Genomic DNA, 14071 nt, shown 5'->3' on the forward strand with positions numbered 1-14071 from the left:
AAAACTGGAGGGACTGATTGATGTACTTTGGAGTCTAGAGGGCCACATAAAAAGCTACTGTGGGTTTTTTATGTAAACTCAAGGTATCAAAGATTTGAGTGTCAAACTCAAGGACCCCCGAGTCTTGAGTTTGACACACCTGCCCTACAATATTGTAAAAAGTTGAAAATGTTGGTCCATTCCCAGCTGCTGGATGTATTTATGTAGAAGAGTTGGACAACACACTGTATGTGATAAAGAGAATTGTGTGACTCCAGTTTTGACTTTGATCAGACAGTAACATCCGTTTTCAAAGCTGCAAACGCTGAAAATAAACAGCAATTCTGAACAACCTGATGGAAGAAAGTCTCTGCTCACACTTACAGCGACAGTAAATTAACAGTTTCATACTGCTGTCAACCAGCCAACACACACAGACACGCACAGACACACACACACGCCAACACCCTGACATCTGCTAATTTTAGACCATCAAGAAACAGTGTAATTTACCAAAGAGAAAATAATTTACTGCACTGGTGATGTAAGCTCATCTGACACATCTGTTTAATTCCTTCCTCCAACTGATGTTCAGTATTTTCTTTACTGATGGCTCATCATTAATATTTAAAAAGGGAGAGGAGAGTTTTAGCCCTGTGGCGTATCTGAGGACTGTTACAATTTCATTCTGAATCACCTCTGGTCAGTTTTATACCAGTAGAATAATGGGATCAAGTCACTTCCACACTCTATAACCAGGATTTATAGGGAAATCAAAACGGGCCTTGCCGCTTGAGGGGAACCGGGACGGGAGGGAAGAGGAGAACAGAACAAAACGAGAAAGGCTGGAGCAGTTGGGATCGTCCCCCAGGTGGAGGATGAGGGGGGGGGCCAGGTCGCTTCTGCAACAGAGGAGGGGGCAGGTGGGCGGATGTGGAGGTGCGGTCGGGGGGAAACTGACAGCGACCCGGGGCTTTGACTTCCACGCTGCTTCAGCTCTGACATCAGGGCCATCGTAAAGAGTCCAAAGCCCCTGAAGCCTCTCCAAGCCCCACTCCTCCACGGTCGGAGGAGCTCTTTGGAACTCCCTCATTATTAACCTCCCCCTGCACCGCACCCCATCACAGTCCTTTTCTCTCGCCCGGTCTGCTCTTCTGTCCTTCCTTTTCTTTCCCTCAAATCCTTCAGTGTGTGTGCAGAGAAAAAGAAAAAGAACTAGTGAGAAGTAGAATCCAGGGATGAACGCATAAGCATGTGCACGGATGACACCTGATGGAAAGGTTTTAGAGCTTTCATTGTCTATACACACACCTTGTGTTACAATTTCAGGGTTTCTGCAGCACTCACTGACTCAATTTAGTTTTTAAGACTTTAAAGATCATCATGAACCTTGCTAGCTAGCTTTTGTGATAGCTACCTAGTGTATAGATATATACACATGTATATACAAGTCAATATATACAAGTCAATAAACACCAGAGCTCTGCAGATTGAGCTTTTCAAAGGTCAGTAATCGGCCTATTAAGCTGCAATTGCAGTACCCATGGTGTAAAAGGAAGCTTCATGGATGCAGAACAGGACCAAGGAGAGAAGTTCAAACCGTCCCATCCATCGATCATAGCGGGCTTGGATCGTTTCCACAATCTCTGAAACATTTCTCTCTGCTTGGCTTTCTATCCAGATAGTCAGACAGAAAGTCAAAAAGTTGCGGTGAAAGCGAATGAGGTGGATTAGCAGTGCTTGTCAATGACTGCAGGTCGTGTTACTGTGAAACATACTGAGCTGTTAGCATGTCAGGAGACTGCTGCGTCATAAAGCAACAGTTCTCAGAGTCTTTGTAGGCCTTTTTGGTCCTTCCTGCCATCACCATCCACAATGATTCTTTGAAGATACTGAACTGAACTGAACTGAACTGTGCTGTAACATGTAGCGACAACAACTGTAACACTCCCCTGGTCCAGTTTACTTTAGGTTAAAGTGGACCCACCCTTAGATGAGGAGACCCCCCATGCTTTACTCTAAGCAGACATCGCCTGCTGTGGACTCAATGATTATACATTTAGTGATTTTAAAAATTTCATTGATTAGTAATGGAGCGTTTGTGTGAACTGTTTGTCATCAGAGCAAAAAAAAAAAAGCTTCAAATTGATTCAGTTAAAGCGCCACGCCATGCTTTGCTTCCCCGGGATGAAATCCGCGCGCTGATGTTCTCACATGACAGCGTGTGGAAACAACTCATTAGGTTGGTTTGGACGGCCTAGCAGAGAGCTGAAAGGGAGAAGAGGAGAGGGAGGGAGGTTCTTTCACTGTTACTGGCAAATTTAATTATACCATATTCACTTTAAAAGAAAACACGGTGGTAAACAGCTTCTTTAATTACCCCAGCTACTTTAATTAAAAATAATTTTCACTATCAATTACCAAATCAAATAAAGCATCTATACAAGCTGCGTTTTGCGCCGCATAATATCCTGTTCGCCGAGTCAGAATAGAAAGTCCTATTTTGACCTTATGAAAATTATTAATTCATTAAACAAACACTGGCAGGGCTGAATAATCCGGGAAGGTTATATTGTTATTAGCATGCATGGTGGTGCTGTCACACTGCTGCTGCTGATTATTAAGAGATTCTCAAGTGCAAAAGGAACAAAGTACAGTTATCAGACGTGCTGCTGTTAAAGCTGTGTTCCTGTAGACCTTCACACTGGGTCGGCTAAAGAGGCATTTAACTGCGTGAACTAACTGGCATGCAAAGAACAAATATGAAATATATTTTCTGAATTTCTCTCCCCTTTATTGGTGGAATGAGAGACAAAAGTCTGTTTGGTTTTTTTTGGAAAATAATAGTTAGGATGTGAAAAAGACAACCAAAATGTATTTGCTACTGTTTTTTCCCCCCCAAGAATTTTATTAATAATTGTACTTCTTTTTCTGGTGAAAAGAAGTAGCAAAATAAAATGGGTTCTCCAAACAGTTTTTAAAGACTGTCAAAAGAACCTATTTTTATCATAAAAATTGTGATTTTCTGGATTTTTTTATGGAGTCTAAGGCAGGGGTGGGCAATCCTGGTCCTGGAGGGCCGGTGTCCTGCAACTCTTAGACGTCTCCCTGGTCCAACACACCTGAATCCAACAGCTGAATCACCTCCCCAGTGCAGTCAGGTTCTCCAGAGTCCTGCTAATAACCTCATTATTTGACTCAGGTGTGTTGAAGTAGAGACACATCTAAAAGTTGTAGGACACTGGCCCTCCAGGACCAGGAGTACCAGGCAGGGGTGTCAAACTGCTTTCGACTGTATAAAGACTAAAAATGTTCCCAAACCAAATAAAGACAACACTGAAAGTCTTCCAGAAAAACATCTCTAATGATGAAAGCTCTTTGTACTTTGACCTTTTATGCCAAGACTTCTATCAGGAACTTTTGGGTAATTTTGACTCTGGTTTTACTTTCATCATGTTCAGTCTCTGATTTGGCTCATGTGTTTATCACTTACAAAATACATCTTCTCCCCAGCAGGTACCTTGAGTCATGTGATGACGACTGAGGATGACAGAACGTTCTCAGCAGCAGCTCCAGAACTGTGGAACGATCTGTCCTCTAGTTTACGGTTGGTTGACTCTGTTGAGCCTTTTAAATTAATTATTCAACGCTCTTATGATTTAATGGTTTTTTTTAGCATTTTTATGCACTGCATTTTATGGTCTATGTCTTTAAAATACTATAGCAATAAGGTTTTACTTACTTACCTACTTAACAATGTGAATTAACTTCTTGTTGCTTAAGAGGAAGCGAGTCACGCAGTCACAGAGACACATTCTTGTCGCCACTGAGCAAACATCCCCCATGCATGTTACCCGACAACCCCACTGTGTCTTTCTTTGGCCTCAGTCAAGCGCCAGCATCAAATCAGCATGTACACGCAGGCCATTTAGAGACTTGAAAGTTCACCCCTGGCTGCAGGGGTGAAAGCTCAGCATCCCTCTAACATCCACCGACAGGCCTGGGGGCTAACAGATAAAAAGCTTAGAACTCAAACAGAAAAGGATTTCTGCCCCGCTTTCGCCCATCTCTGCTCTTAAATCAATAAGATTTAATCTCGCCATAAATACCTTAAATAATTTAAATGTTGATTTAGATGGAAGTTACAGTTACAGCTACAGGAGAATATTTCCTCCTGTCCAGGCCTCAAACAAAAATCTATACCTTTCCTTTTGGCTTTAGGTATTCACGCCACTCCAATATTTTCATATTTTTACTGTTACACTAGCTGCGTTTCCATTGACGATATAATTGCACAATTTGACATTTCGAGGAGAAATGTGCTTACTTAAAATGGGGCAATTTAAAAATAAAACGTTTTGGCGCTAGGAGGAGATTTCTTATTGTTTGTTTATTTCATAAAATTGCAATGGAAGCACTTTTCTTGTTACACAGGTCACATGAACAACAACCGGATGTTGCCCCTGGAGCAAAACACAAAGAGGACGTAGTTGGAGGATGATGACACGGCATGTTTTCCAATGACTTCTCGCGTGAACAAAACTTCTCCACGTCTGAATTGTGTTTCTTACTTTACATAAATGTCATTTGCGAATCTGTGTTTTTTTCAACATTAGGGGAAGATGAACAAAGTTGTAAACAAACTGTTGACACACCTGCAACAGGCAGAGAGCACTGCATTTAGCAAAGATTTACATCAAGACTTTGACTAGGGCATTGTAACACATGAATGGGATTCATCTAAATCGCTCCATTTTAGCTCTGTCACAGTGTTTATTTTTTGCTGCCTTACTAGAAGGTGAATCTCACACCAATTCTAAAGTTTTTAGTTTATTGTATCTCCACTGAATTGAGCAGGTTCCTCTTTGCTGCTGACGCCCTCTGGCATGGTGCCACTACCATCGGCCACTGTGAGATTGATCTGATTGGGGTGATGCACTGTTTTTTTCTACCAGACACAGCAGACACAGTTCAGAAGGTTCAGTTTTAGTCTCATCTCACCAGACCACCAAAGCAGACGGAGGAAATGTTTGCTGCATCCCGTACATGCCTCGTGGCAAACTGCAATTGGAAGCCCATGTGGGGTTATGAACAGGCATTGTATGTAGGCATCAGATTCAGAGGCCAACAAAGACGAAGCAGAGCCAGCCCCGAAAAAGTCTCACTTTCTGCAGAACATGATTCCAGAAACAACAGGGAGATGTGACATTTGCTTTGTCGACAGTTGGAGATCTCATGATTTTAGTGTCACATTTGTTTTGCAGAGCTCATATTGTCTGCAGTGGCATTGTGTTGTTGTCCCGGAAGATTGCCTTAACTCTTATACCTTCCACCTCCTACGCGGTTCATTGTTCACACTTCCACAAAGTCGCACGACATGTCCTTGGGGTAATGTTGTTGTATGTGACAACACAATGCCATTCCAGATTTGAGTGATGCTCAGCTGCTCTTAACAGACACTGAACCAGATCAAACTCAGGACCTTAGGTCTCGTATCCATCTGTCATGCATACCACACACAGGCATGCATATAGAATTAAAACACTCAAAAATGTGTTTTGTTTACAAGAAATATGAGTCAAGACTGGCTATTTTCTTACAGTCTAACAAGGTATTACCATTTTAAGCTTTAGTTCTGTGCATAATACAAATTTATTTTTTTAGTTAGCCACTGATAAGTGATAACATCACAGTGTGGACTGCATTTGATTCTGTTAAGTTTAAAATTTATAAAACTTAAATACTTAGTCCAACCTGAATTGGATGATACTTTACAGAACAGATTTTTAAAAACACACGTTGTGATTTTGTAAAACGTTCATTCTATTTGTAAAACCCCAAAAAGGGAATGTCAAATCCTTTCTAGGCCAAAGAAAACTGAAGGAAAATGGTGAGTCTTAAAATAATGCTAAAATCTAGTCACTTTCTCATGAAACTCGGTATTGTTTATCGTCTCATTTTTATGTAATGAAGTACATTCTGCAGTAAAAATAATGTCAGCTCTTTATGTGGATTTTTGACCTTTCTTCCAAAACTGTTTGTGAGGTCAAACACTGATGTTGGATGAACATGCATGATTCTCTCTCTGTTTTAACAGACCCCAAAGGTGTTCTATTGAGTTGGGGTCAAGTTTCACCACACCCAATTCTCCAATCAGTTGAACTAAGGGGTTAAACGCAACTTCTAAAAAAAAACGTTCAACACCTTACACCACTTTGAACCAAACTCTACATTTGATGCAATGCATCCAGACAAATGCTGGTCTCCTGGTGACTGCCAAACCAGTCCAAGAGACATGAGTCTTTACTCCAAACAGGACGTTTCTACTGCTTTTGTTTGCAATGAATTCCATTGAACTTAGTGATGTAAGGGTTGAATGTAGTTACTCTTCCACGTGAACCTGTTTCATAATTTTTTTATGCAGTAATTTCATGGACAAGTCTAAAGTCTAAAGGTCTGTTGCTATTGAATCGGCTGAAAAATGGTAGCCTGGGTGGACTACACAGGGTGCATGGTGTTGGATTTTATACCTCCTTGGCTAAGAAAGTTATTGGAACAATTTTGATGGGATGAACAAATACTTTTGACAATTAAAAAAAAAAAGAAAATTACACTACTCAGAGACACTTGAATAGTTCTTTGAAATAACATGACTGATCCAAAATGTCCAGAGAGAAGAAGGTTTTCTTAACTTTTGTTTCTTACCTTTCTTAGCCTAAGAATCCCATCTTGGGTTTGTGCGTCGGTGATGATCTCGAACGTGCCCTGGTCATCTCCCTCTATGATGTTGTACGTTGACTTTGCGTTCTCGCCGATGTCTCGATCGGTCGCCTTCACCTTCCCGCCTGTCTTTCCTATCGGAAGATCCTCAGGGATCCCAAACTCGTACAAGCCTACAGAGGAAAATGAATAGCCACTGGGTTTTCCAGAAACCCTAATGAAATTACCAAAATTACACAGACGTGGGCACATTGTGATATATTACAGCAGTTAGCACAATTGCCTTCCAAGGAGTTGCTTGATGACATTGCCTCGGAAGCATTTATTTTGCCTAATTATAAGGAATACGCACACGGAGCATCTTTTTATTGGATTTGGGTCTTTGGAGGATGTAAAGTGCCTTACTTTTGGAGAACTTGGGTGGATTGTCGTTTATGTCCGTAAGCATGATGGTCACTGTGGTCGTCCCGGACAAGCCGCCCATATGACCCCCCATGTCTTTAGCCTGGATCACCACGAAGTACTCCTCTTTCACCTCCCGATCCATCCCCTGGAGAGCAATTTTTATGGTAGCTGGAGGAGGAAACAGTTCATAACACACAATTAACAACATGACTGATATACTCTGCACATGAAATTAATGACGCTCAAGGAAGCGAAGGGCGAAGATTAAAGCCCAGCGGTAACCTTCGCTACCATCCGGGGTTATGCTGGGCCTCGACGCCGAAAAGCAAAGAAGTCACACTAAGCAGGGAGACCGAATTCTCCGCCAGTCCTCGTCTTTTTCTAAAGAGTGTCGCCTGCGAGTGCGTAGAAAGGCTGGTCGTGACTGATCCAGTCCCAGTCCTGAGAATCAGCTGTTTGTTTTCCAATGAATTGTTCCCGCCGTCTGCAGTCATTTGTATTCTGATTGAGTGTGAATTATGCTGTCTGTCTTGTATAATCTTGAATATTGTATGCAGAACGGACCTTATTGACTCTGCCGCAGTGCTGAATATAAAAAGGGCTCAGCACCAGCATATATGGATAATCCACTCAGGAAACAGAGGCCTGCAACATCATCAAATGAATATAAAACCCCTCATAAAAGCCCGGCTTTGGCATGACACCCTGCCTTGGTCTTCAGCTCCCCCAGACAATGATAATATGCTTGGCTATGATGAGAAACATGGGAGGGGTTAGGCTGCATCCAGTTGCCTGCTTGTTTCCCCCCTAGATAGCTGTGGGTTTTTCTCCCTCACTCTTTCGCTCAGAAAGGTACCACAATTCAAGGGCACTTTTATTTTGGAGGTCAAACACAAAAGCGAATAAATAAATGCAGAGGTGAGGAATATGAATTGCAATATGACTGCACTGGGGGAATGGGTAATTCATGGTAAACTTCTTCCCGTCTTGGTGGGTTGGATGAACACAACTCTGCTTTATTTATTTCAAATATTTTTGCTCTTAGATGTCTAACTAGCAGGTTTTTTTTTTTAGTTTTAGCCATTTACAGTTCCTTGAAAAGGTTTTCAGACCTACTTTATATAAATATGACCACAATTTGTAAGACATTTCCATGGGATTTTACACAATAAATAGAACAGAATAGAAATATCTTTTAATGCTTCACTCAGATGGAAATTCAGATATAAAAGCAACATTAAAGTATCTGGGTTAAAAAAGTGTTCAATATACAGTCCAGTCCAAACGTTTGGACACATCTTCTAATTGAGTTCAATTAGAAGATGTGTCCAAACGTTTGGACTGGACTGTATATATGAAAAACAAAGAATAAGAATAAGAATAATGAACTATTTCCCAGTATATTGAAACTTTTACAGTAGGAATATACTGTACCAAATTATAACATACAGTTTTCCGATCCAAGGGATGAGCAACTGATATGTATAAAGAAAACCTGATGTACCTGGAAATATTTTTTATTTGGTGACAAAAATCTTCAATTATTTCATGTGGAAAAAAAGGAAACATGTTGTGAGACTATTTTTTTAAACAAAATATGGCATGTAAAATAATAAAGGAAAGACTTTTGTATTGTATTTAAAAAAACAAAACAAAAAACAGACCTTTAAATGAAATGTAAAATGAGTGGATACAAATAATATATATGGATCCACTCAAAACTCAGCTATGTAGACCTAATGAAGAATAAATTATTCTCAGATGACCAGAGACCGTCATGGAACTATTTCAAAAAAGGAAGATGAATTCTGATTCAACATTCAGAGGAAATTTCTACTATTTATGTGAACCCAGCTCACATAAATAGCTGTGAAAAGTTGGTAAAAGAAAAAGACCAAAAACTATGCAAATGCTTTTATTTATTAACCACTCCTATCAACACAATGGCTCCGTTGCACAAGTAGATCTGATAATTAAAAATTGTGTTATTATGTATAATTGCTCTGTTTCCCAACATGATGTTGTCAAGGCGCAGGAGAATGTTTTCATCTTTCAAAAACAGCCCCAGCTGTTGTTTTCCACTGAACAAGGCTAAAAGTGACTCACTGCACCGAGTGGCTTCATCAAAAGTCTTTGTTTCTTGCCTTTCATTGGGCATCTCAAATCCACAATTATGACTATTTTTATTTTGTGTATTATTAATGTAACATGAGTATAAAGCTGGATTTGATTCAGTCCAACATGAATCTGTGAATTACATATGCAAAAGTATTTGTTTTACAACCTGAATCTTTAATATCTTTTGTTAGGACTTTTTGTTTGAAAGTGGAGCACCATTGTGAATTAATAGGTGAATATACATGGTTTTCAAAGTTACACCACAGATCACTTGCTGCCTTGACACTGCCAACAGGTTTTTATTTTTTAAGTGTTGAACTTTGTCTGGCTTTAGAACTTTTAGTAAATACATCATTGCTTTCAAGTATCTTCAGTCCCTAAAACCTGTGATTCAGCCACTTGAAGGAAACACAAAAGTCTAGCCAGGTCACTTCTGAGGAGATAAAGGCTGCATCAAACCTTCAGTTTATCATACAGAATGATATTTTTCAACTGTATTTTATCCAGGCACTAAAGATGTTTTCACGCCTGATAGTTTGGTGGACTCGATTCAATCGAACCAGATTTGCTGCATTTGTTACATTTTCAGCTGCAATGTGTCAAACCGACCAAACCCTTAGAAAAACTTGTTCCCCTCCTCACCTGTGGTGGCGCTGCAACAAGAGCCACTGAAGGAAGTGACAGAAAAGACCTCTGAAGATGACACTCTACACAATGTATTTCTTCGCGAAATGTAATCAAAAAAGACAGAGGGCCAGATTTTAGAGGTTGTAGGATTTGTCTTTTGCCTTTGGGAAAAACCACGAGACATTTCTGCTGCTGACACTGAACTCGCATGTTTGCTTTTGGTTGTATTTACCCAGAATGCCCTGTGCTGTCGTAAACTCCCTGCTTTTGGAGCGGTCTCCGATCCGTTTGACATTCACATATGAATTCAAACCACATAAGAGTTAATCCCAACCGAGGTTTGTAGATGGACCAGAGTTTATTCCAATCACACCTCTCAAAATGAACCAGACTTTCTAGCCAAGCGAACCAGAGTTCTTAGGCGTTTGATTTGATTTATGCAACAGAAAATATTTCATTGCTCAGAAGTAACTTTCTAGTTGCTCACGCTTGTATATTTTTAAGAACACTGGTTGCAGCTGTTGATCTCTTATCATTGAATCAAACCTTCACCAAAACACCATAGGATTTCCACTTTACTCTCCCACAACGATGTGTTGTGAAAACCAGCTTTGTGATGCTGAATAAAACCCGAAGACTCCTCCCTAAGCCACTAATCCGAGTTCGTAGCACCGCTCAAAGATCGTGCTCCTGCTTGGCTCTCGTGTCTATTCCCTTTTCAAAGTGTCTCCTGTTGAAACATTTCTGTCATTCTTATCAAGAGGTTTTTTGGTGGTCTACCACAGGCCTTTTCTTTACATGCCAAATGACAAGCAAAGAAGCCACACCTGTATAATGGTTAATCCTTTTTGAGCCGGTGAACACAAGGACACTGTCTTAAATAAAGCTGTTATTCTCACAATATTTTTAAGCCTCTTAAGTTAAACCTTAAATTCTACTCCAGATTCACCTGTTGAGTGTTTCATTTTACGTATATTGTTTATGTTCACCACAGATTTAACACAATGGCACAAAGCAATAAAAGCCCAGTATTTTGTTTCTTTTCAAGTCAAGGTTTCGCCTGTAAAGTAGGAGACTTTACACGAAAAGACAGAGTTTAATCCTTGACTTTAAAAGATAAAATGACTGTCAAATTCAATCATTTAAGTAAACATGGCCTTTTTATGCATTCTGGGTCTTTGTTTTGTGTAATGTTGGGGGGTTCTTGAGAAAGAATTTCATTGCGTTGGTATTAGTTATTGAACAAACGTGCCGACCCTTATGTAAAACTAAATGTTTAATTAGTTCCAAAACTAATCAGTTTGTATTGATTTGGATCTAACTTCAATAATAAAAGGCAAAACACAACTAAAAATAATTTCCAAATGTGAAAGTAACCAAAAAAAGTAAATAAAAAGTTGAACCCTTAAAGTGACAGGGTTTCTAAACACCGGATATATTTATTTAGTTCAGATTTGGCAACGCATTGCAGAGTGGTAATAAAAGTGTAAAAAGAATGTCACCGCCAGCTGTTCTTGCATTGCTCTGGTGTGGAGTGCTGACGTATTCTTATTCAGATTCCAAGCACTGTGAAATCTGCACCATATGTGCAGACGGTACATATGGTACAATTTTCTTCTAATGTATTCTATTTATATCCAAATTTGAAAATGCACAAGCAACATTTGTAGCTCAAACAGTGAAATGAACAATCTGTAGCACATTCACTCACTCAAAAATAAGAAGGTAGGCCAGCCTCCCTTCTGCGAAGAGCAACACAAACAAGACACTTAGTGTCTCTCTCTCTCACACACACACAGAAAGATACTCAGACTTCCTACAAGCAGCAACACTCTCATCTCTGTTGATCATCACTAATTATTCAAATTAATTCCTAATCACCGAGAAGGGAAGATAGACAAACACTCATTTCCATAGATATTTTCCTCAACTTTTCCTTATTTTCTTTTTTTTTTCTTACTTCACCGACCATTAACCAAGTGATGAATTGGGGTATGATGTTTGTTTATTTATTGAACCCGTTTCATTTCCGATGTGTCGCTGCAAGTGTCAAACGCATTCTAATGGTTGTTTTCTTCTTACCTTTTATTTCCCATTAACATTCATCAAAACATCTGGCTCAATTGAATGAGCCATCTGCGACGGCAACAAAACGTGAATGCTAATCGTCAGGAACGTCCATTCAGCACGCTTCCGCACCGCCGCCATCACCGCCCTGTGATGGCCACACCTACTGTACGCCGGGGTTCCAATTCCCTCTGTTGATGCCAGCGCTCCTTCAGATTACGTACATAAATCCGGAAGCTGCCTTTCGTCAAAGTTGTTTATTGTGTTCTGTTTTTTCCAAAATTATGAGCCGTCAATTTCCATCTCATCCCTTATTAATGTGATTCCGCCGTTATTTAATCACATTGCTTACAGACACGTGCTTAAAAAGTCGGCTGAGAAAGCAATTAGAGATTCAATCTGGAATCTGTTTTGAGTTAGGTTTATGAACCGTGATGTGTCGGCGTTTGTGAAAGGGAGAAGTAATTATTAATATTACTTTTGGAATTCATCACAGTGACGTTACAGAACGCAGCACCGAGTGAGAGCCGGCCCGTTTGGCGTTCAGGATGAGCAGTCAGCTGAAGGAAGCTCCGCTTTCACACGTCCTGTTGATATGTTGAGCTCGATGACTTGAATGTTATGTCATTAGTGGAGCTCAGTGTCACAGAATGAGCTGGTGAGCAGAATCTGGTGATTTTCAGCTTGACTGGGCTTGAACAGTGACCAGCTGGTCTGAAGCTTAAACTGAAACTGAAAAAAAAAATCTATTTTAGTATCTTTTCTTTTTATGATCTGTGAATGCCCCATTAAGGCCCCATCAACATGTTTTTTTTTTGTTTTGTTTTGTTTTTTCTAAAACGTGCAGTCACTTTCCAAAACTCTAATTGGAAGTGACCGTTTCCGGGAATGTTTTTGTTCACATGGAAACACAGAAAACGATGCTATTTTTGCTTCCCCAGAACCTGAAAGTCGGCATGCGCACACGTAAGGTCAGCGGTGAACACAGCAAGAAAACAACAGGATTTTCTGTTTTTAGTAAAGCTTCTCATTTCCGTCAGGTAGAACAGCCTACAGACGATTTCTTGAAGTTAATGAATGAAGTTTTGCTGCTGGATCAGAGCCACGACCACGTAATCCGCTATTGTTGTTGCTATGTATGTCGAGTTTGGGGTAAAAGGTCAGGGTAGAGGTTGGGGGTTAATATGTCAATGTTTTCATAAAAAAAGGGGTTTTCACCTTTTTTTCCATGTTTTTCCAATGGCTAAAAGTCCTGCCTTCATAGGGTTAGGGTTAGGCCTTTGCTTCATCAAAAAAACAGCTGAAGTCAATTTTCATTTATCAGTCAATCTGTAAATCTAGAAAAATTATTACCCAGTAAAAAATTTTTTATCTCCCAACTTTTCTGATGAGAAAAAGACTATTTTTCTACTATGTTTTCTTTACATTTTGTGACAAAGGAGGTTCCGCTCCGTGTCTTCTTCAGATGGTTTTACATCGTTTTCTTCAGTGGTTCTTGTTGCAGCGCCACCACAGGCAAGGCGATGAACAGCTTTTCAAAGGGTTTGATTTCTTTGACACTTTGCAGTTCCACTGCACAGTTCCCCCCAGAACTTGCTAAGTCCAGTGGGACGCTTGACAGTCGTTCCTTCAGCAATCCGCCGAGTTTTTGAGTTAAAAAATGTTTAAAGTTAACAGAAAATTTGAAAATATCACTTAATAGTAATGTGTCATTGAAAGACTATAAGATTAATACCTGAACACCAACTATAAAATCTTAAAAAGGCACATATTAAAAAAAACAAAATAAAATAAATAATCAGTGCTAAGCCTGGTGGCCCGCCAGGCTTATAAAACACTGAGGGGAAACCCTGGAAAGCGAATGGTAGCAGCTGAAATTTGAACAAATGTTAGCCTACCAGACTGCGAGGTGTGAAAACTAACTTCAATTCAAAATGCGGGATGAACCGTTTGCTGTTCATGAGGACATTAACCAATCTTAAATCTTCATGTCTTCTATTTGTCTTTCATCACGGTGAATTTTAATTATTTATCTTTTTTAAATCACAACAGTGACACATTATTTTTCTGTGGGGCCTCCAGTTGGGTCCCGCTGCCCCAGCAACAGTGATGTCTGCCCCAGCATTATGTTCTGAAGCTTGCTTGAGTGAGCAGC

At 40.0% G+C, this 14071-nt stretch overlaps 1 protein-coding gene and 1 long non-coding RNA gene across 4 annotated transcripts in view; one reads left to right on the forward strand and one right to left on the reverse strand.

The window, feature by feature from the left end:
- The window catches only part of cdh8 (cadherin 8), a 374224-nt gene that overhangs the window by 30611 nt on the left and 329542 nt on the right, over positions 1 to 14071 (reverse strand). For all 3 annotated transcript variants that reach the window (XM_044135659.1, XM_044135649.1, XM_044135640.1), the window contains 2 exons: positions 7105 to 7272; positions 6685 to 6872 (listed from right to left, as the gene is read on the reverse strand). In XM_044135659.1, coding sequence (XP_043991594.1) covers positions 6685 to 6872; positions 7105 to 7272 — 356 coding nt within the window. The remainder of the gene's footprint in view (positions 1 to 6684; positions 6873 to 7104; positions 7273 to 14071) is intronic.
- On the forward strand, positions 3256 to 6325 carry LOC122842108. The gene is made up of 3 exons (XR_006372491.1): positions 3256 to 3403; positions 3493 to 3586; positions 4414 to 6325. It is a non-coding gene; the product is annotated as an uncharacterized LOC122842108 (long non-coding RNA).

The sequence above is a fragment of the Gambusia affinis genome, linkage group LG02, assembly GCF_019740435.1.
Source record: "Gambusia affinis linkage group LG02, SWU_Gaff_1.0, whole genome shotgun sequence".
NCBI lineage: Eukaryota > Metazoa > Chordata > Actinopteri > Cyprinodontiformes > Poeciliidae > Gambusia > Gambusia affinis.